Source organism: Poecilia reticulata, chromosome 16 (assembly GCF_904066995.2).
Source record: "Poecilia reticulata chromosome 16, P_reticulata-male-v2, whole genome shotgun sequence".
NCBI lineage: Eukaryota > Metazoa > Chordata > Actinopteri > Cyprinodontiformes > Poeciliidae > Poecilia > Poecilia reticulata.
The window spans coordinates 22,280,903-22,303,893 of record NC_088845.1 but is presented as its reverse complement, the minus strand read 5'-3'; the positions used below and the strand labels follow the sequence as shown (position 1 = coordinate 22,303,893).

Here is a 22,991-nt window from a genome sequence, read left to right as displayed (position 1 = left end):
AGGAGGCTGAATAAAAATGCAGACTATAAAAAAAAAAAAAACATCATTTACTTTCACCTCACAATAAGGAAGTATCACCGGTTTGTCTCTTACATTATATCCAGGGAAAACATCATGAGGTTTCTGGTACCGTTTGAAGGCACAAAATTGTCATTATTGTCTGGTTGACTTAGTTTGCAAAGCATTCATCTTTTTTTCTATTCTAGTTTTTTTGAGTTGAACATTATTGGTCAGAGTCCTTCACTTATAGTCTGCTTTTGTATTATTTTCTTAACACAACTGCAAAACCCTACAGTACATGACAGATTTGTTTCCTCTCCTCTTTCTACATAGATTCCTCCATTTTTTCACATCCTCCCTCGCCACTTTAGGCAAGACTGCCTTGATGCAGACTCTTAAACCACAGAGGAAAGACAAGGGAGCACATAGTGTCTTAAAGACACCAGGCGATCTGTGTAATTTTGCAGAATGAGGGCTGTCGAAAAACAGAAACGTCTCTCACACGCCTCCCTTCTACAACTCCAATTCCCACTACACCGTCAACTCTGTGTGAGAGGAGCGAAAGTGTGTGTGATCCGGCAGAGTGAGCCGATGTGTGCGGGTATGTATGAGAGGTGGAGTCAGACACAACATAGTATGTTTTCATTGGTTATATTGTTGCGGCGTGTAACGCCGCGTCGTGCACATTGAACCAATCAGATCATTTAGAAACAGTCGTTTTATGAATGAGATGGCGTGCATGCGAGATACACACAATCGGAGTGAAAATACTCTACAGTGATGTCACGCAAATGCTCGGAGCAGCAGCGCTGTAAGCCAATGCAGTACAAAGTCCGAACAGAATAAGCTGAAGAGGTTCAGCTTTATATCTAAAACTAGAATTAAGTGTGTAACAAGTTTTCTCTCTTTTTTGCAAATAGATTTAAGATGGAACTTACAACAAATCAGGCACACAAAAAAATGAAATTTTACTTTTTCACCTAAAAATGCACACAAAACTGGAATGATTCAGCTCCTTGCAGGACCTAGGAGTCAGCAGCATGCGTAATACTTGCAGATCAGTTTTCAGATCGTTTTTTATCTAAACAGCTCACACCCTCTCACTAAACCCATATCCTCTAACCGCCTGAGTCCAAACCAGGAACTGCAAATGCCTCATTTGGCTGACATTGTGTAGCAGGGAGTAATTTTGCCTAACCGGTATGTAAAATCCTAACTGAAGAGCTGTGTGTGCGGCTGATTGTGCAGAGAGGAGGCTGAGGGGGGAGAGGGGCCAGCCAAAAACAATCAAAATATCTTAGTGTGACTTTCCATAAAGGGTGTGTGTGTGTGAGTGTGTTTATGTGTAGATGCTTTCTATGAAGTCACTATTTGGCAAATTGATCTGCTACTCAAATGAGGTTTGTTTGTGCTGATGCATTATAATGGGTAAACAGTGCCCTCCTTGGTCCAATACAGGAACAACATTGGATCAGACCCACTCCCTGCCCCCATGTGCTGAGAGACAATGAAGGCAGAGAGCAATGTTACAGGTGGGTTTCTTTGACAGAAAAGCTCAGCCAGGGTGTAGTTAAAGTACAAATACACAGTGTTGTAGTGCGCTTAGTTTAAAATCAAAATATATTAGATTAAAGAATTAAGGACATATGACAACACTGAACTTTACATTTTAAAAAAGGTACTTGGAAATATTGTCTAAATGAGCCAACAATGTCCTGTCAATGAATAATTTAAGGCAAAATTATTTTAAAAACTTTCTGTAAATGAAAGTCACACTGTGTTCATCCCTAAGCCACTTCACTTCTAAAGCAGTGTCTTATAGTATAATCAATAATAATAATAATGATGATATGACTAAAGGTGGCCTATTTTACATATTACATAAGATCATGTTAAAAAGTTCAAAATCTCAAAACTATGAATTGGTAGTGTTTTTCAGAAGTATGACCTCATCCTGATACTGCAGTAATGTTTTCTTTGAGAAAAATCTCCTCTGTGGGCATAGCATGCCCCCTACAGGCTGACATGAGAACTACTACTATGCTTCACACCAGGTGATGTCATAGTTTGAGAAAGAAAGATTTAGAGTAGGGTATGAAAGGGAGACAAGGGAGGGCAAGGATGTGAAAGAGAGAAAACAGGCGCAAAGAATGAGAAAGAGGAAGAGATGATGTCATGTGTTCATCGCAGTGGAAGGTCTTTGTCCTCAATCTCCTTATTAAATTCTACATAATGTTTGATTGGAGCAGACAATACAGGCAAACTCTGATTTTCAGTTATATATTTTTTCTTCCTTTTCTATAGTTGCAGGCAGTGATTATTCTTTGTTTGGTGTTTAGTCTGGTCAATAACTATACACTTCACTATAGATGTGAGCCTTTTATGTAACCACAAAATTTGCACTACATATTCTTTTAAATAGTCACCCTCGGCACAAGTGCAACCTTCGCTGATGTTGTATTGGAAAATTAATTCCCGTAATAATAAAAGACAAAAACTGAGTGCAAATTTTCATTAAGCTAAGGATGGAGGGAAAGTGTTTCAGGAAACTGATAAAGATTTTGTAAAAGCAATGGAATAAAAACAGGACAAAACTCATTTGATTTGAATAGAACAAAATTATTTTTTTGTGCACAATTAGTAGTGTAATCTAAAAGACGAACATTAGCAAAGTTTTTTTGAACATATGGTGTGTAGAAACATGTAGTTATAAAACTTATTTTCACAGAATCAGAACTAAGGACACAATGTTCTCTTCATCACAGTCGTGTAAGTTGATAAGTAACCAGGGGGCCTGGGCTGCAAAGTAAATTGAGTGACTTTCCAGGTAGCTTCAGGTTCTACTCTCTGTTTATGTGTGACAAAGATGATTTACTCTCCCCTTGGGCGTTATTCTAAGACAATTTATGCTGAAAACCTTGAAAGTCTGACAACTGAAGAAGGTTAAGTAAGAGATCAAGAAAAACAAAAAGCACTTCTAGCAGGGAAAAAAAAGCAATGGCCTAAAAGACAGAGATTTCTACCAAAGTTGCATTTGTTGCATTAACAAAGACACTGTAGCAAGGATACTTTGCAATTAAAATTCAAGTAAAATTTATTTTGTTCATGTATTCAATCTTCCAAAGATTGCCTTATAATTTAAAGCTTGTTTTTCTGAAGTGTCATGCAACGCATAAAGAGTGTTATTACAATCAGATACACCTAATTGGAAGAAATCACAGGTATGAAATGCAATGTTTATGGAGGGTTGAGGGAAGACAAGTCAAAAAAAGTCTACTGTCTTCAAAAAATATTTCCCTTCCTTTGTTTCGCCACAGAAGCTCTACAGCTCAACTAGAAAACCTAATAATGGATTGCCTGAGTATCTTGTTGCCTTCTACAGTCTCCGACACACACAAACAGATACGCCAAACAGTGTGGCATGTAGTAAAATATTTTACCTAAAAACATGATCTTGCAAAGGAAAGTAATCAAGCAAAATGTAAGCAAAGTGAAAGAAAAACAGTGAGCAACTTCTTCATATGGTTAGTAAGTTTATCTGAGATGCATCACCTGACGAAAGTATAAATAGCTGTTGAATTTTTTTTTTAAAACTACAAACTTCAATATGTTTCATCAGGATTGTATGTGAAAGACCAACAAAATGTACTAGGTAAAGGGTCTGCAACACGATTTGTATTTGATCCGATTAAAATTCCTTTTGAAATGTGACATTAAATTTCTTACCCTGAACATGTCTTGTTTTTTAATTCTTTTGAGGACACAGGACACCATGCCAAGTCACATTACAGCACTTGCTTTTTATTGTTATCACAGACACACAGTTATTTTTTCTGTGCAAATATCTATGTTATAAATTAAGTAAAAAAAAAAATTAAAAAAAAAATGAAACCTTACCATGGGTGCAAATTGAAAATAATCCGCTGATTAGATCTAATAGAAATACTGAACACTTTTAGGACCCACGATAATTGTATGATTACTGCAGAGTCCTTTTTTCAAATCAGATTAGCCAGAAACTAACTCAATTCAGAGATAAGAAAATCTAATTTTGTAACTCCAAACTAAGCTTATCTGAAATAACACTATATTACACCTGGATTTTTTTTTTGGGCGCAGAACTTCCAAGAAAGTCAGCGAACCCATTGTGAACTAAAAAAAGGTCACAAAACACTCTTTATGCACCTAGAGACAGAGAACAACTATAAACAGATAAACAAGAGAGTCAACTTTCACATTCCACTTTTGAACGCAGCGTTCTATAGAGTGACTAATGGCACACAAAATATCAAGCCACAGCAGATGCTTGAACAAAAGATCTGCTACCAAATACAAGGACAGGTGAGACAGCAAAGTGAAGAGGAACTCTGCGAGAGCGATGCATTATAATCACAGAAAAACTCGTGGGACAAAAACAACTGCAAAACAAAGAAAGGTGGAAAAGATAAAGAGATCAAGGGTTTAAATTACCAGACGAGTCAAAAACTGTTGGCTCATGCTAAGGAGGGCGTTGTGAATAGGGACTGTGTGTATGTGAATGAATGGGTACATTTGCATTTTTTGAAATATGTGATTAATGTCCCTTCGTGGCTATGGAGACCCCATGCAGAGAAAAACGCCTCAGGGATAGACTCCTTTTCCTCTTTTGTCTCAGTCTCTAAAAACCACACATGAATGCTTCTGTTCATAAGGAGTGACAACACAAGCTATCGCTACGTGGATTATACAATCAATAGTTGATAACCTGGTAAATAAATGAAACATTGTAATCAAGAACAAAATGTCTACTCTCCATGCAAAAGGCATGTAAATCTTAGAATGAAAGGAAGAATTTAATATAATTGAGTTGTTTCAAGCGTGTAACTTGCCAACTGTAAAGTCTTATGTGCTTTTAGAGAAATTGTTCTGTTAGCCTAAAGCATTTGGACTAAAATTATGATAATTTCAAAAGGCATCAGAATACATATTGATCATCAAGTAACCAAATAAATGTTTTAAGGATTAGTAATCCTGATCATCAATAAAAACCTTTAAATAGACCAATAATTTGTATTAAAAAAATACAGCAAGCTGCATAAGTTTCAGCTTCTATTCAGAACAAAACATCCAAATTGCAATAAAACACGGGGTACTGATAGACAGCACAACACTGCCCTCTTGTGTTCATCAACTATACTAACAGAAATTTTCTGGAAGAAAAATACTCAAATTTGAGCCATGTACAAAAGAGAAAAAATAAATATCTTTTCAGTTTAAGAAGCTTATGCACATCTAAACTCTATCCTTCTAGTTAATCTATCAGTAACGTTTTGCGTGTCATGTTGCTTTCTGACGTCAAGTCAACTCGGTTCACCAGATTCCTACCTGTTATCTTGTATCCGCTGGCAGCGAGCTGTCCAGCCATGTACTCCCCATCTGAGTTGTTATGACTGCATCCCCACGTTTTCATCCAGATCTTTTGGGTGCCAGGGATCAAACTAAAAACAGATGATTAAATATGTATTTTATAGCAAGTCAAAATGATAAATCTTTATAGCAGCCTTGCATCATCGACTCCCTAGTCAGGTACAGATACTTTATAAATAATCTGAACGTCAGAAAAAGGTTCAGTACTTTTTGTCACTCATTTCAGAAAGTAACACTCATACTACAGATCTGTTCAACATTGAGTGAAATATTTCAAGGCTTTATTTCTTGTAATTTTGATTCATTTAATTTCTTGAGATATCTCTAGACTCAAACACAAAAAAAAGTTGTGTTTTTTTTCACATTTTATTTCAGTGGAATAAAAAAGATCAACCAAAGAATCCTGCTTTGAGCATCAAAGATGAGATGTTAGATAAGTGTTGTGCAACTATTCAAAGAAACATTTTAATTTGAAACGGTCCATCATGCCATTAATTTAATAAAGTCAACTATGAAACAGGTGGAAACTCTTATTCTCCTGCATTTAAAGGAGAAAATCAGGCTCTGACAATGCCGGTAAACTCCTGGGACGTACTCCTGGCAAAAGCTGCCAGGACATTTTAAAGAGCATGCAGGGTTCTTGAAAAGGTTAATGTGGACAGAGAAGCAGTACTACTTTGTCAGTGGTCATGACGACATGACTGGATCCATTTGTCTTGTAAAGTGCGTTGACAAAGGCGTTTGTCGGTGCTATATAAATAAACTGAACAGGTCAACACTTGCTTTTAACAGCCAAGAATGGGTTAACATTTTACACTGGACTTCCAAAAGCACGTTCTTTCATTGCTGTGGCTGAATGTTATCCTATTTACCAAAAGATCTGGTTTATAAAAAAAATGTAATTACCTGTCTACTTGAAGCTCTTCATTGCTCAAAAGCTCTTTCTTCTTTCTTGCCCTTGGCAGAATACTCTTTCTTGCAGACTGTCTGTCATGAGGAGTGGGGTCATTGAAAGACACCATATCCTCAATGTCCTCAATCAGAGAGTCACAGGCGGATGGCATGGTGATCTGAAAAGCACAGCACAGTTTTGAAGACTCGTGGATACTTAAAATGTGAATTTAAGAATCCACGTTTTTATTGAACTTGACCCTACACTTCAAACTTGAAAATTTCTCTCAAATGCTAAGAGGTCACAACAAGTTGTCTTTGGATTCTGTTAAAAGTATTGTGAGGCACTCTGACTTGGTATTTCTTAAAAATTCAGCAGTAATATTATGAAATTTACACTTATGAGTGGAGAGAAAATAAATCCTGGAAATGAAAAAAATACATATGCAGATTTGGCATTATGAGGTACTTTGGCATAGTATTTCTCCTAACCATACAGTAAAATTAATAGTGTGTTGTCACCACTTTGGAGTTGGGAGAAATATTTTTGTGAAAATGTCAAAACCATCTTCTGTATTGCCATTATGAAGTACATTGACTAACTCCAAATAACTAGAGTAAAATTATTAAATATTTATTATGGATATAGTAAAAGTGGCCCTTTAACATATTCTATAGAGTTGGTTGTCTCCCACTAATATGGGAAAGAAATAATTTATTGAAAATAACAAAAAATGCATGCTCTCTATTGCCACTGTGAAGTACTATGAAAATATCTAAAATAATCTATAGACAATTATTAAATATTTATTCTGGATTGTCTATCACTTTATACATTAAAATAATAGGCATGTGTCATTAATAGATACTTTTTTATAGTTTTTGCAAGGGGAATCTCATCGCTTTATTACCGTAATGCACCATGTATGTGCGACGCTAATCTTTAAGAGAATACTCTTAAATATTAGCAGTACAATATTGATCACCACGAAACTAATTAAATAATTTTACGTCTTGTGGGTTTTCTTACAGCTTTTGACCCTTTAATTTAATGCGATATGACTTTAAGGTAAAAAGAGGTTTTCCTCAAATCTAGTATGACTGATTCTATTAACAGCATCTGTGTTGACCGTCAATTAACGCGTTTGAAAAGCGGGTTGCCACCCTCCTAGTAGTGCTTCATGTGCATCATGTAACACAAACTTGTATGCAATTTGTACTCTAAGGCTTTTAAAAATTTAGAAATAGTATTTAAAGCATTCGTGAGGAACACGAACCTCAAGACGTTATGAACGTAATGTAAATGTAGAGCTAATCGCATATGATTCACAGATTTTAATGACACATTAAAAATAGAGTTACATTCACATGAAGGCGTTAAACATTCTGTAAATATACAGATAGCTACGTTATATTACCTTTCCAAGCTGCAGTTTAACTTCCACGCTTGGTTTTGGTCATGTCAACACACACATACACTAATTAGCAGAGCAACCTGCGCGTGGACACACGCAAATTACAAACAGCTGTGTTAAAAATGACGAAGCAGCGTAACTGTTGATACTTTCTGCTGGTAAACATCAGCTAGCCGTTAGCTCTGCTAGCATCACCACGCTAACAACTACCCACGTGCCTCATTTTTTGTACAAACCCACAGTTAACATCACTATGAACATACCTCACCTGGATTGGAATATCGTTTTTAGGTCAGGTAAGCTAAAGTCCTAAGGAAAAAAGTTGCTTGTCGAGAAAAAGTTAGGATTATTTACACAACAAAAACAGATATTACAATTACAGAACAGCCATACTTGTAGGCGGATAGCAAGAGACGAGGGACAAACGTGACGAGAGCTAATTTTACGTAAAGGAAAATTACTACCGATACTTTTAACCTATTCTGGATGGGACGACAGCAAAATGTGATTTAAGTCTAAATAAGTGGAGAAACAAAAAAAAGACCCCTTTGACAAAGGGGTCAAAAGGCGATGTTATACAATTCATGTGTAATTATTCAATTTTATTTTAAATACAGTCTGCCTACACGATACTAATTGCAAATATGATCGTAACTAAAAAGTATACACGATTCAACATTTCATGTGTTATGAAAAACATAATAGGCACACTGGAAGATGTGATCCTTACAAGAAAGTGCACACGGGATGCTAAGCATGTGCACTTTCTTGCAATGGAAATATTTTAGTTTTTCCTTTATCTTTTGGTGGACCAGATGGAGGCACTGTAGCTATAGTGTCATTAGCACATTAGCCATTATCACACACAACAGAAGTTCATAAAACGATCAGAATAAGTACCTCTGGAGTCAAAAGTAAGTTCTCTAAGTGCCACCATATTGTGGAGGTATTTAAAAAGCAGAAGTACTACACAGCGTACTTTTACAGCTCATCGTCATAAAAATGCAATTATTCCCACTGTTTGTTCCACTTGGCTTTAATTAAAAATGTTTGTTTTTTACTTTCAAGACTGAAAACCAATGTGAAATTCCCCATAAAGTCAAAATCCAATTGAGGAAAGATCCAAGATTTCCTACAAACCCCAATCTGCTGCTGGTACAGTGCTTAAATCTACAAAATGCAGAAATATACCAGTTTATGTCACCAATAGCAGTTATCCTGCTCCCTGAACACATACATTGGCAAAGTCTGCTGGTTTTCGAACTTGACATTGAGCAATATTAGGGAGTGTTGCCGTCCCCAGGTAAATTACATTTCATAAGAAAGATTCTCAGCATTTTCTACACTGCAAGTTTTTGAGCACATTCTGATGATGCATGCTGGCAGAGCCAAGCATATCTTGGCATGCTTGCTGGCATACAAGCATGCCAAGTTACGGTGAAAGTATCCTATGCAACAGTTTTACAACCACTGGCTTTAGATCCAATTTTTTGGTACAATTATATCGAGTATATTTGTCACATATTTACATTTGGACAAAATTTACATCAACTCACTTGTGAGACAACATACCTGTGTACGCATATTTGAAAACCTTTAATTGGATCAACTTAGTCCCTGTGTCTCCTCCTTTTGTGACCAATGGTGGGACATGCAACTTATTCTTGAAATACGTTTCTTCACAAATATCCAAACATTAATAAGAAAACATAATTTGCTTATATTGCTTTATTTTTTTCTCCATTGCAAATGTCCAGAATACAAAAAAAGACCCATCAAATTACCCTCACTCCCAACCCACCCACTCACCCACCCTCAAACAATTCAAAATTCCTCACTTTTGAGGAACAATTCAGAAATAATTCAGAACTCAATGACGCACATCAAAAACATCCAATTAGTTTACTTAACATTCAACAGCACTGCCACCCATGCATTCAAACTGCAAAATACCTGCAAATTATTCTTTTCTTTCTGGTTAGTGAAACCAAGCAATGATATAATCATTGTTACCGTCGGGTTTTTTCCTATCAATTTCTTTTCCACATAATCTTTGAACAATATTTATGGTAAATATGTATTTGGTAACAGCTTAATAGTCAGAGCAGCCAGAGATGGATTCGGTCTGGACTCTAGTTCTTATAATAATCCAAAATTTTTTTTGCAAGATCTAAATCACGCATCAAAATCATACAACAGAAAAATTACGAGCTGCGATTTTAAGTCACCAATTATAGTACAAAACACTATCCTTTAGTGGTGGTTTTAAAATCGTTAACATTTCTTAGCAAATCTATTCAAAAGTACAGCATCTTCCAAACAAAATGTTTGACACAACATAAAAATTGTTGGTTGAAATGGATGCAGAATTAGATTATCTACATGAACTGCGGTGTAGAGGTTTAAGAATTAAACTGAGACATAAATGTGAATACATAAAACAATACATTGATGCAAATATGCTACCTGGGAAATTGTAAATAAACTATGCTGTCAATTCAGCTGATTTATTTGATGTTCCAGCCAATTATGAAGCTGGATTTTTTTTTGACATGTTGTAAAATTTCATGTTAAATCTTAGAATCAATCAATTTTGGCACTCTGCAATAAAGTGAAAAATGCATTTTTTTTTTTTTGTAATTTCCTTGGTATTTGGAAATTTGAGACCTGATCACAGAGTTCCTATACATATTCTATTTTAAAATTCCATCATTTTCAAGACTTAAATTTCTAAATCTTTGTATTTTTTCTATATATATTCTTGGGGATTTGAGTACAAAAAAAAATATGACTGTTGGTTTTTATGTGCAGCTTTAACAAATCAAAATACAACATTACTCAAGTTGGCTTTCAATTCAACAATGTCATAGATGGCATTTCACTCCTTTTCAGATTTGGAAACATCAGGTTTCCATTTTTTTTTTACTCCCTCCAACATTTAGGAACCCTGTGATCATACTTGTTCATCAGCGCAGATAAGTATTATGCTAAGGGTAAATTATATTGAAATACTACACTCGGGTCTGTAAAAACTGCTTTTGGGGGTGTATAAGATTTTCTACTTTCACATCAAACAAAAAACTAACATAGGCTAAATAACTTATAGAAACGATCTACCAGTAAAGTCCAATAAATCTCATCTTTTGCCAATCAAATGAGCACCCTGTGAATGAAATTTAAAACATGACGTTATTAAACTGGTATAAGAGCATTGGTATTTTGAGTCTAACATTTCAGGTTGTAAAATTCAACCCACTGCTAAATTATATAACTTCTATCACAAAAGGGTAATTCAAATATTTTCACACATTATGGCGTTGACCTCTATGCTCTACTACGACAGTCTAACATTGAGTGAGAGGTAGCCTATAGTACCTTGTGCATTGACAAAAATATAGAAAACTGTACATGAATTTACACACAGCTGGCTTAATCTGACAACTCATTCACACTGTACACACAATTATACATTAGTCAAGTTGGGGCGATGGGGGTGGGGAGAGTCAACACTAGCAGCAGGAGGATCATCAGTGATCAATAAAAGCCAGGGGGGGTCAACATGTAAGCAGCTTCTATATTAAACAAGGTTTTATTCCGAACCATGGTTTAAGAATTTAGCAGAATTTGTCATAAATATTAAACGCTTGTTTGTCTAGGGAAACCCTGCAGCTTCATTCAGAATTATTATTTTTTTGTTCCATGGCTGATCATTAAGTCATTTGGTGAAGTATTAAAATATTTTAAAAGTACAAAACTCTTGAGCTTCCAAAAAAAAGGAAAAGGAAAAAAAAAAAAAAAAAAACCAGTACATTGCGCTGCACTTGACTCAAACTCAATGTTTTTCAACACAGTATAATTGTAGGTGACAGGACAGCAGCAGGGCTGAAGCAGTTTGAATCAGAAATTTAGAAAGTATCAAAAAAGTATGAACTGCAGATGATTTTTAAGTTTATACCCTTGGGTACATTAGGTGCTTCTTTAGCTAAACCCCTAATTTCAGGAGGGTTATGGCCTCTTTTTTTTTTGCTGTTTGTTTTGGGGGTTCTGCAACTTCAAAAAGACAAGACTTTTGTCTTGCATACATCATTGCACAGTTATAATTTCACTTTATCACGACACGACCAACTCCAGTTAATCTGTGTTAATTCAAGAGCACCTATTACTCACTTGTGCACCAACACAGTCGGACATGCAGCTCGAAATTGGAGAATGGTGCTCAAACATACACAGGCGACTCTTAAACCTCCTCCTGACCCTTGCCTTTTATAATTTTTAACATCTAAAACGTTCTACATTTGCACACCAGGGTGCCACATTTATAAAGAAACAATATAAGCCTTCAATCACATCATTGGTGTAATAGAATGAAATCTATTGTTAAAAACTCTTTAGACTTTCCCCCCCTCACAGCACTTGGCAATAACACACAGGGAAGAGGGGAGAGGGTTCATCAAATACAAAAATAAACCTAAAACTATTCACAGAAACAAAAACCGAATGGTTCCCCTTTCCCGCATATGGACTTGCGTGATCACACCGCCAAGAAAAACTCAACCGAGTCAATCAGGACATGGGTAATAATGCCAAGATTTGTGGAGTGTTTTCCTTCAAATTGTTTCTCTGTACAACGACAAACACTGCATCATACGGCGAGTCGATTCCCTTTACCTACACGTTTCTATCACCTGTGTAAAAACATCTGCGAGGGAAAAAAATAAAATAAAATGAGTAAGAAATACACCATCAAAGCCCTCTGAGTTTCATCTCCATCTTCTTTTAGCTGATGCTAGCTACACAGGAGATCATCCAGACCAAGTGAGGGCATTTTATCAAAGTCACAGGCATCAAACAAGTCACTGATCCCCTGGTCGTCTTCCAAACCTAACAGGTAGTCATCTTCCAAGATGGGAGGCACAAGGTTTAAGAAGGGACCTTGGGATGAGGGGACCTGGTCTTCTGTCTGCTGGAGGAGACTGGTGTACGGGGATGAGATGGGGGAAAGCGTCGTCACGGAGACGGCGGAAGAAGATGCGGGTGGAGACAGGAAAGTGCTGGGGGAAGTGGTTGTGCAGTTGGAATCTGAAAAATAGTGTCAAAAAATATTCAATATTCTTTTTTTTATGTTACAATAACTTCCGATTAACATACATTTTCATCACCACTCTTTCAAACTGAAGACCGCAAGGTTTCTGATTTTTGTTGCGAAAATATATAAGGACAGAAAGAAAAGTTCTAGAGCACAACTCTGCCGTTTGTCCCAACATACACTTACGTTTAAATCTTTCATTTAAGTGAATCAACAAAACCCAAAGCTATGAAATAAATTTTTTTTTATTAAAGTTTCAGATTCAGTAAAGCCATGTTTACACATAGAAAACCCGACTTTGCTTTGTACAGCCTACTCTTTTGTTTGTTGATTATTTTGAGCTTCCTTTTTGTCAGACGCTTGTTTTATTTCCTAAAATGGTTTGTCAATATTTATAGCAGTTACAGGTTGTGTTTAAAACATGTATAAAGCTAAAGACAAATTTAATTTCCGAGGCTATTTAGCATCCAATGGAGAAGCTAACACGCAAAAACTTTTAGCTGAGGTTTCCTCAAAATTAAAATATTGGACACAGAATTGATACCTACCATGAAATTGACACCATTCATGTTTCAGTTATCTATTGTCTTTACCTTAAGCGCAACCGTTTTGTATAAGTTTCTTCTTTGTTAACAAATGTAACAAAAAGCTACTTTGTAACAGCTGCGACACTTTGCATGTCCCCCTTATATAGCATGTACAAATATAAAACTGGAACTAATATGAATACAAATAAGCAATAACTGATATAGTATTTTGGTCTAAAAAGCTTCTGTGTGAACAACTGCTGTTAATATCTGTCACCAACCTTGAACAACTTTCAGGAAAGGAGAGTTGCCATTAATGTCGGTGTTGCCATTTTTTACAGGACTTCTCATGTCGTTCTCCTCATCTGGACACAAAAGCACTTCGATAGGACCCTTTGTGCTGCTGAGGTGGATGGACAGACTCTGGAGAGAGGAAACAAGAGTTCAAACATTACAAGCCTCTTAACTGCATCTACAACAAATTTGTCAAACATCAAAGGCAACAACTTAACCAATTTATAAATGCGCTGTAAGCACTGCCAACATATGCAGACATTTTTAGCTGAATATCTTGAAAACAAACTCCAACAACATTGTGATATTGCTATAGAATCCAGTTGAAAGTTGCGTACAACATCTGCAAGATTTACAGACTAAGAAAAAAATAATTATCTCTATTCAGTCTATGCAATTGCAAATCACAATGCCCACAACGTACAGCAGCACTTCAGAGTAGAATACAATGTTAACAAGCATTATCAAAAGCTAAGCCTCATCATTCGGCAAATGCATCTCATTCGTCAGATGAAGAAAGGGCGAGAACAAAGAAATCCAGCCTGTCGGTACTTGCACAAACCTCATCAGGGTCTGGCACTTCTAGTTTGGTATCTGTTGGCGCTTTGACGACAATTACAGTCTGGTCTCTCAGGCTCCCCAGCTGCTTGATGTCTTGGTACGTTATATAAGCATATGTGCAAACAGCGGGGTTAAGGAAAAAAAAACAAACACTATAGCAATATGTGGCTGAAAAAAGACACACACTATAAAACAACAAATTACTGTTCCAAAAAATTTCAGATATTAAATCAGATTAAGCTTTTGCCGCTTACAGTCATTTAGGATTAAACTTTTTTTTTTTTTTTTTCTTAATGCCAGAATTAAGATTCTTTTTTTTTTTATATGCATTAATTCCTTTCTTCAAATTTAAAAGCTTCAGACAATTTGGGAAAACAAAAATTATGCTGATTAATTCACAACAACTAATTGGAGGCACTGACGGACAAAAAGTGTCTGTGTGTGACATCAAGAAAAAAAATAAAGACATCAGATAAGAACTCAGGAAAAATACAAATTAACCTCCACAAATCTTGTTCATCCTTGAATAAAATGTAAAAAAATGTCTGAATGTGTCACATTCATCTCTTTAAACAATGTCCAATTATAAATATAGGAAAAAGCGATTCCAGCTTCAACAGACAGACCATAATTATAAAACGTTGTCTTTTGTAGTCTGATGAAACAAAGCGTTTGACTCTAATGACTTTTGATACAAAGCGGGATATTTTTGAGTCTGAGAAAACAGCCCCGAAATGTGAAGCATGGAGGGAACGGCATAACTTTAGTATAATTGTGGTTAACGTATAAAAAGCAAGAAACATTTAGCCTGTCGGTGAGTAAAAAAAGTGTCTGCATGCAGTGCATGTAAATAGAGTTTTAATGTATGCAATCTTCTTTTTCCCCCAAAAGGATTTTTTTATTTTGCTTTTTTAAGAAAAAAATATTTTTGTGTACTGTAAAAGTTATACCATTTAAGCTTTTGAGCAAGAATGAAGATAAATATAATTAAACTTCTGGTGAAGAAATCAGACATTTACTGACAACACATACCTTTTTTTTCAAATTCACACAGAGTTAACAAAAAAAACAAAAAAAAAGGATATTTCTGGTTGCCTGGTAATTCGCTCATTTGTTTTATATCAAGGCTGCATCTCTGGATGAGTTTTTCGAGCCTTTGCTCCTCTTCACCCAGCGCAGAAACCTCAGCAGTGAGGCTTTGCCTTTGGCTCAGAGCCCCCTCTACCTCCAACAGACTGCAGCCCCTGAGAAAACAAGACAGTTTAAATGAAGGTAGACGCAGTGAGTGGCCAAAGTGATCATCCTTCTTCCACCGTTGGTCAAGTTACAACAAGCTTCAATGAATTTCATATCCTAACCACCAAGTGGTGCATCAATATGAAGAGTAAGGAAAAGGATGCATTAAACAATTTCTATAAACAAAAATCTTAAAAGTATAGGATGCATGTATTCCACCCCTGCAACAATATACTCTGCAGATTTCAGGTACAGCTGTGATGCTTTTAGGTCATGACTGCTTTATACATCAAGCAGTGGTCTACACTTTCAGACCTGCAACTTTAAAATGCATGCCTGCTCCACCACTTTTTAATCAAATAGCTTAAGTACCTCCTAAGCATGTTATCAGTACATTTCTGGAGAGGCCTACTAAAGGTCTGTGTATTCACATTTATCTCTGGGTGCATTTTTTAGGTCTGCTCTGCTGGAAGATGACCTTCTCACCAACTCTGCAGACTTTTTCAGACCCTAACAAGTTAGTTAGGGGCTCACAGAAACAGAAAACCTATAGAGACCGTTTATACTAGTCATCTTTTCATCAGTTCTTAGCAGCTCCCTTGTTGCTTGTGGAGAAAAACCTTCAGCGTGAGGATGACATGTTCGGAGTGATGCGGTGCTTAATTTTCCATTACACCCAACAGTTTTTATGTAGACCAAAATATTCAATTTTGTTTACTGCGTTCTTACCAGAGTATGTCTTCAATACAGTTTGTGGAAAACATTTTATTCTTGCATATTTTAAATTTGTGAAGTGCATGAGTCACAAGTTTCCTGTCATTAAATTCCACCGCCTGCATAAAAGACCTCTGCAGATCCCTCTTCACTGCATTCATGATTCACGCTCTCTGTGACGTTCAAAGCTTAAAATGTCTAAAATTAGCCTGCTTGTCTACTTTATTCCTGACCTATCGCCTGTGTTCCTTGTGCTTTACGATCCAACATGTTCATGAATGAAGTTTCAGAGGATTTTAGGTGGATTCGATTAAGTAACTCCTGAGATGTAAACCACACTTTTCAGATTTTCACATGTAAAGAAATGGTTAGAAATAAAACAAGTATTATAATTAAAGCAAGAATACCTTCCCAACATGCTATGGTACTAGCGTACTTCATTGTCTTGCCGTTATTTTGGCACCAGTGCCAGTAAAGCTTATGTTGATACTCCCTGATTTAGTTGCAAATACCCATTTTTTTCAGTTCAAGTTACATTAATTAAATTAAAGATGATGTAGGGGGTTTTCAGATGCAAAAACTAGGAGATGTCAATTTTTCGCCAGGTTTTACCCGAGGCAACTTTCAGGTGAGGATGTTTGTTGACAAAATTCTGGGAGTTCTGTTTGTGATGCAGTGTTTTCTACTAAACAACCTAAGATGCAGGCAAAGTGCTTGTTGCGGTGTAAATGACGGAGCTGAATGCTCCGTGTCTCTACAGTCACTCGGCTGTCTGAAGTTCACAGGATGGAGTTTGTAGGAAATTAGACGAGAAATTAACTGATCCTTTTTCAGGTATAGAAAAACAATCTGTGTTATTTAGACATTCAGCAACTCTGAACAAAATTAAACACTGTTTGGGTTCTTTTGTAAAAAAATAAATAAATAAATAAATTCCAAATCTATATTTGTAGGACAGAGTGCGAGGCGGTGACGACTTACATCCACTGAATGTTATTTTTGGACTTCTTCTTGATAAGATGGATACCTTCTAATACGTTGGTGATATCATACAGCCGCCTTTTCTGTACCTGAGAGAATACAGGAGAATTGAGCAATTTATAAATGATTAAAAAAAAAGTATTTAATTTTTCCTTCAGATAAAAAGAATACATGCTTGCATAAAGACAAAAGCACACCTGATCTGCAAAAATACAACAGACTTTAGACATCAAGTGTCTCTCAGAAATGCAGGCAGTGTGTGAATCTCATTGGAAACCCCTATCCATCATGGTGCTTACCAGTCTCCCAGATCCCATTTGTAACTACTAAAATTTTAAGTGTTTTACAAACCAATCAGACCATTGAGTTGATCTAATTGGTTTTAAGTTGCACCTACAACTCAAGAGTTTTATTCTGTAAAAATCAGGTTAGCAGGTAGAGAACAACGAATCGTGTGTGTTTGATGTCAGTCAAATCTGACAGTCGCTTCATTTATGTGCTGATCAAGGAAAGAAAGTTATTAAAACCTACCTAAACTTAATTCAGATAAAGCTTTCTGAAGTTGTTTTCCCATATGAACTTAATGATTTAACTGGTAGAAATGTGCTACGAGCAAAATGATCAACAAGTCCTATCAAAACATGCTAATGCTAACCATAATCTTAGTTTAAATAAACATTCTTTAACAGAGGAACATAAGAAAAACAAAAACTAAAGGTTCCTCTAGTAAAATAGCCCCACAACATAATGCTGCCACCACCATTCAAAGTTGGGATGGCGTTACAAAGTTAACAACTGTCCCTCTCTTTCTGGTGAAATATTTCCTTTCAGGCAAACTAAGATCAGTTGGATCAATATCTCTGTGCTTTGCACAACTATTGGCTCAATTTCCCTGAATTAACAAACATTTTTAGCAACATTTCCAATCGGTTCAGCTAAAATGCACTCACCAAGTTTTCAAATTTGCACACCTAGTTTTCATATTTCTGGCTAAAGCGTTGCAATGGATTAATATCAGTTTGGATTGCTTACACCTTACGCACACTCTTAACTTCTTCGACTGAGATGTGAATTTACCTGTAAGGTTTCAGCAGCAAGGTTGAGGTCCAAAACGCCATCAGAAGACTGGGCAAGGAGATCCACAAACTTCTTTGTGAGCAGGCCCAGCGAAGTGTCGTATCGCGTCTTCTCAGGTGGAGACTTGGGGGCTGAGGAGGGTGAAAGTTGAGGAAAGTCATTTAAACAGTACTTTTGTTGTTGAGGTCGTGTAAAAGTCAGCGGTGGTCAGTGGAGGCTACATTCCTCATGGTGGCAACTTTCTCCTAAATTAAAACAAAGGAAAAAAGTAAGAACAAAAGTGCATGCAACGGTAGAAGGGACATTTTTTTTTCCCTCTTTTGAGGATCTTGTGTTTACAATGAAGCAAGTAAAATATTTTTTAAGCATGAGCTTTGACATAATTTTTCAGGCAAGTTGCACTACGAGCCAGATGGGTAGGGAGAAGAATCATGTCGTGGAAAGCAAGCTTGGACTGTTACCAGTTTCATCTACTTTTGTAAACAGTCTGTGCATTTAGGTACAAACTATGTAAAATCTCCAAGTGGGGTTTCATGCCCACGTTATAACCGGAATGAAACGCGACACTGAAGTGGGCTCCGGGTTCAGTCGTGTTGTAAAGGGACAATTCACAGATGGCTTTTTCATTTGCCATTTGGACTAACCTGGATCAGCTCCAACTAAACTAGGTTATTTTACATTAAATACTTTTTTTTTTAAAGCACAGTGTGGTCTTTGGTCGGTTTGTTCTGTATGCAAAAACTCATCTTGTGATGTGGAACGTAAACAAACATTTTAACAAGAATTTAATGCAAAAATAAAAGCACTTTAAGAAATGAAAAACCTTTTATAATCTATAGGTTATCTGAAGGAATTCCGGACATTAAAATATCGTCAACATGGAGTTTGTTTTCCTCTACAAATTCCCACCTGGAAATTACAAAAGCAAGCAAGACATCATGTTCCTTAAAACCTGCTACTTACTTCTGGGTGTTTTAAGTCGTGTCCCGTTTGCTGCAGCTGCAGCTCCTCCTCGGCCTCTTGGTGTTTTGGCTGGTTCTGACTGGTACTGGTGATCCGAGTCGTCAAGCGCCAACCGCCTTTTTGCCTGGAAGGGAACAAGCGAGCGTCAACAGAAAGTGAGGCAGGCGTTCGCTATCGGGGTGATTCTGGCTCATCTGACAGAGCCTCGCTACTGATATATGAAGTTGCTCATACACAGGATGCAACAGGTATTTTTGAATCCAAGCTAACTACATGTATGGGCTAAACAACAGCAAAACAAATGGAAGATTTCACTGAAACACCTCAGCTCAGCCAGTCAGAGGGTCTTTAGTGTCAGGGTCCAAAGGAGTGACTGGTAGCCTGAGGTTGGCTCCTATTTTTCAGTCTTTGTGGAAACACCTCAACCTGCTAACAAATGGCTCAAATGTGTCAAAACACAAGAGACATGAACTGCATATTTGCATATTACAAGAGACAAAAAGCAAAAAAAACTCAATACATTCTGATCCTACATCATATTTGCAGTTGGTCATCACTTCTGTTTTACAAGACTCAAGAAGAGACCAAATCCTAAATTAAACTTCTACAACTATGGATCAGAATTATTGTTTAGTTTTCTGTCCATTAAGAAAAAACTATACTAGATTTGATTGAGATTAATTTCGTTGCAACCCTATTTTTCCCCACAGAGGGTTTCATTACTTCCCAAAACATAACCACACACAGTTGTGTACTGCATAGTAGTGCAGTTGTAGTATCAAAATAAAAACTATATATCTGCATATTTTTGTCATCCAGCACTTATTGACAAAACTATATCAGTATAAATGTGTACATTCTTCTCCATCACTCCATCACTGCAGCAGGCATGCAGAAGCTACTGGTGTAAAAGTACAATATGGTTTTAAAATGAAAACATTTTCAGCATTCTGTTTGTGCGGTTGAAGCTCCAGATTTATCCGTCCGTATCTATGGAAACACTGTCCTTTTTCACACCTGTTGCTGCACACCCCAGGTCAGCTGGCTTAAAAAAAAACTACTTTCTTAATCCTGGCTTACAATAAAATACAAAATTGGTGATAAAGAAACATTACATTTGCAAAAAAAAAAAAAAAGGACAATCCTGGGTTTACTATCGGAAGACACCAATCTTACTTAATGAATTACAGTGGTTTTACACAAAGTGTGGGCTAGCCACAAGTACCATGTATTTTAGGAGGCCAACTGCAACCTCGCTACTTCAGCAGAGCCTGACTAAAATAATGTCCAGTTGTTAAACGTGTCTTGTACTTGGGGGATGGGGGAAACTAAAATGTTTAGTATTTGCACAAAATATTGTACAAAATGCACATTTACAAGAAAACTGATGTTACATTGAAAGTCTACCAAAGCAAAGTGAAGAAATCTCCAAATTCTAAATGTAAGGTTTTGAATGTTATTGTGAGAAAAAGCACTCCTTTTCAGTTTCAAATAAAACTATGTAATACGTTTCTGCTCAAATAAAACCATAGTACTTCAGTCACACTAAAGAATATCATGCAGGTTCACACTTAACTGAGGCAACTTAAATTGTTAAGGCCACAACACAGCTACATACTTTCTACTTGTATTTTTGTCACCTCACATTTGTAAAGACACTTGAGTGCAATTTGACGGTATGCATCTTGTTCCACGACTAGAAACAAGTGAAGAGTGAATATCCAAGTTAAATGCAAAAAGTCAAAAATGTGTATAATTCTTCTCATTGGACCTTCTACTTATACAACTTAAAAAAAGGTTTTACCTGCACAATGTTAGAAAAAAAAAACCAACCCTTGCAGGGCACTAACACATCCCTGCAATAACATCTGATTTAAATCAATTGTGAAACACTGGAATTAAAAAAAAAAAAAAAAAAAAGAACTTCTTCAAAAGTGTGTTACAAGTACCCACAATGCTGTAGTTTCACAGCAACAATGTGCATTTCTCTTTAAACACCTCTGAGGGTGGCAGTATCTTAAGGAAGTGTCTAAATCTTTAAAAACTGGTCTCTGTTTCTTAAATATATAATAAGACACAGGAATATGTCCTCTTGACAGTTTAAGTGTCAGCCATTTTATATCACCAAGCAGATCCCCTCACCCCTCAGCCTGGTCATGGCTACAGCCTGACACACTAACTGGTTCCCTTCATGAAAGATGAATAGCAATGAACAGCTCTACGCCCTGAATTCTGCATAAACTCAAGCGTGTGGTTTGTGCATGATCAATTTACAGGAAACGTGCAATGAGATTCAAAGCAGCAAACTTGGGTTTCACTTTACTTGGCATGAAACACCACCACAACGTCACTTTATTAACAAAGAGAAATGCGTATGAAAACATGTTCAAAATATAGGTCAAGGAGAACGAGATATGTTCCTCTCTTGTCTAATAATCAATAACCCACCTAGCTTTGAAAGCTAATACAGTTTGACGCCAGATTCAACTTGGCTTGCATCTTCAGAGACGACGAGAGATCGAGTAGTTTCTCAACTGAGGCCAGACTGTAATCGTGAGGAAGTTTGTGTTTTTGAAAGCTTCGCTACTTGTATTCAATTAGGAAGCTTAAAAATAAGCCCATTAAAAACCAGGCTGCCAAACAACCCCCCCATCAACCCCAAATAAAGACATCAGCAGCTACTAGGCCAGCGCTAACGCTACTCATCCCTTACCGATATTTCCATCTGGCTGCAAAGGTGAAGCGGACCCTAAAGCACCATGAAGTTCGCTAGCTCGCTGTTACACGGCACCTCTGCATTCCTAGAAAAGTTAAACTAACCTAAACTTGCCTTCTGCCTTCATAGAGTCAACAAAACTCCCAAGCAACCTCTTTGGGTTAGTTAGTTAGCTTCATAGCTGGGGTTGAGTCGTGGGAATGCCCTGGCTAAGCAGCTAACATTAGCTGCCCAAACAACAAGCTCGGCTAGCTTAGCAGGCTAACGTTTTATCACACCGGAGCCTGGTTGCAGTTGAGAAATGTGTGAAAAATGTGCTGTGGATGTCATTACCGGTGGTCTTCCCAGAGCGGGTCGCTGTCCGGTTCCGTTTGCAGCAGCTTGTTGCGGAGTTGTATAAATGCTGTTAACCTGAGGTTCGGATAAACACACACTTGATGTCTGTGTAACGTTACAAGGCGGTGGGGTGGTTATTATTTGAATATACGTGGTATTAGATTGACCAGGGTTTAAACGATCCGAGAGAGCTGTTAAAATTATATTATTATCCAGAGAGGAGCCCCCAACCCCTGCTAAAATCACTTTGTCCGGAGCCGAGGAGATCCCTCTTCTCATCTTGCGTATTCGGGGTAACCCCTTTCTTGTCTCTCAACTTTAAAGCCCGTACGGCTGCTAATCCGTCGCGGCAGAGACAAAAATAATCACACGGACGTGAAGATGAATGTCTGAATGATCGATTTTTAAAAAGTATTTTTCCTTAAGAACGTGCATTTAGGCAGATGCAACGGATTTAAAAGTAGCGCAACTCTCGTTCCTCCCGTCTAGAAATGGCTTCAGGAAACGGCCTGATGAATGAAGGGATACGGTTTACGCGCTCAAGAGCCCTCCCGCGAAACTCAGATTTCCCGGCAAATTTTCAAACGGAATTTGCATGCCGGACTCCATTGGTCCTGCGCACTCGAATTTCCGCCCATATCGGTTCCGCTTTGACCAATGAGGAACGTACTTTGGGTTAGCCACGTGTTAATTGGCAGTTGTAAACAGGGGACGTTACTAGTCACGCACTGCGTGTTTCAGGGATGGACGCTGGGTGGCGCGAGTGATCTATTAAGGTGAAAAGAGGA

General features: G+C 37.1%; 2 protein-coding genes across 5 annotated transcripts in view; both read right to left on the bottom strand.

The window, feature by feature from the left end:
* cdkal1 (CDK5 regulatory subunit associated protein 1-like 1) overlaps nucleotides 1-8,135 on the bottom strand; it is a 209,019-nt gene extending 200,884 nt beyond the window's left edge. Inside the window, exons 1-3 of one of the 3 annotated variants that reach the window (XM_081597191.1) lie at nucleotides 7,976-8,135; nucleotides 6,313-6,476; nucleotides 5,365-5,477 (exon numbers count right to left, since the gene is read on the bottom strand). In XM_081597191.1, the coding sequence (XP_081453317.1) occupies nucleotides 5,365-5,477; nucleotides 6,313-6,470 (271 nt within the window). In that variant the 5' untranslated portion in view covers nucleotides 6,471-6,476; nucleotides 7,976-8,135. Of the gene's footprint in view, nucleotides 1-5,364; nucleotides 5,478-6,312; nucleotides 6,477-7,715; nucleotides 7,845-7,975 lie in introns of those variants that run through there. The other 2 variants (XM_081597190.1, XM_081597192.1) reach the window with 2 other exon arrangements.
* A 1,287-nt stretch (nucleotides 8,136-9,422) lies between these two features.
* Nucleotides 9,423-22,889, bottom strand: LOC103478383 (transcription factor E2F3). 2 transcript variants are annotated; one of them, XM_008432185.3, is made up of 8 exons: nucleotides 22,201-22,889; nucleotides 19,152-19,275; nucleotides 18,189-18,319; nucleotides 17,112-17,200; nucleotides 15,266-15,424; nucleotides 14,182-14,296; nucleotides 13,607-13,748; nucleotides 9,423-12,791 (listed from the first exon to the last, which is right to left on the bottom strand). In XM_008432185.3, the coding sequence occupies exons 1-8, from the start codon at nucleotides 22,480-22,482 to the stop codon at nucleotides 12,499-12,501; spliced, it is 1,335 nt and encodes a 444-aa protein (XP_008430407.1). In that variant the 5' UTR covers nucleotides 22,483-22,889; the 3' UTR covers nucleotides 9,423-12,498. The 2 variants fall into 2 exon arrangements, with proteins under 2 accessions (XP_008430407.1, XP_008430408.1); XM_008432186.3 differs by lacking the exon at nucleotides 22,201-22,889 and adding an exon at nucleotides 21,865-22,169.
* Between the last annotated feature and the right edge of the window lie 102 nt (nucleotides 22,890-22,991).

Excerpts from the sequence above, each read along its gene's own strand:
- LOC103478383 (XM_008432185.3), bottom strand. The coding sequence starts at position 22,482 with ATGAGAAGAGGGATCTCCTCGGCTCCGGACAAAGTGATTTTAGCAGGG. Across the intron at positions 17,201-18,188 it reads TTGCTGCTGAAACCTTACAG|GTACAGAAAAGGCGGCTGTA; the intron begins GTAAATTCACAT and ends GTATTCTCTCAG. Across the intron at positions 15,425-17,111 it reads AAAAATAACATTCAGTGGAT|GGGCTGCAGTCTGTTGGAGG; the intron begins GTAAGTCGTCAC and ends TTGTTTTCTCAG.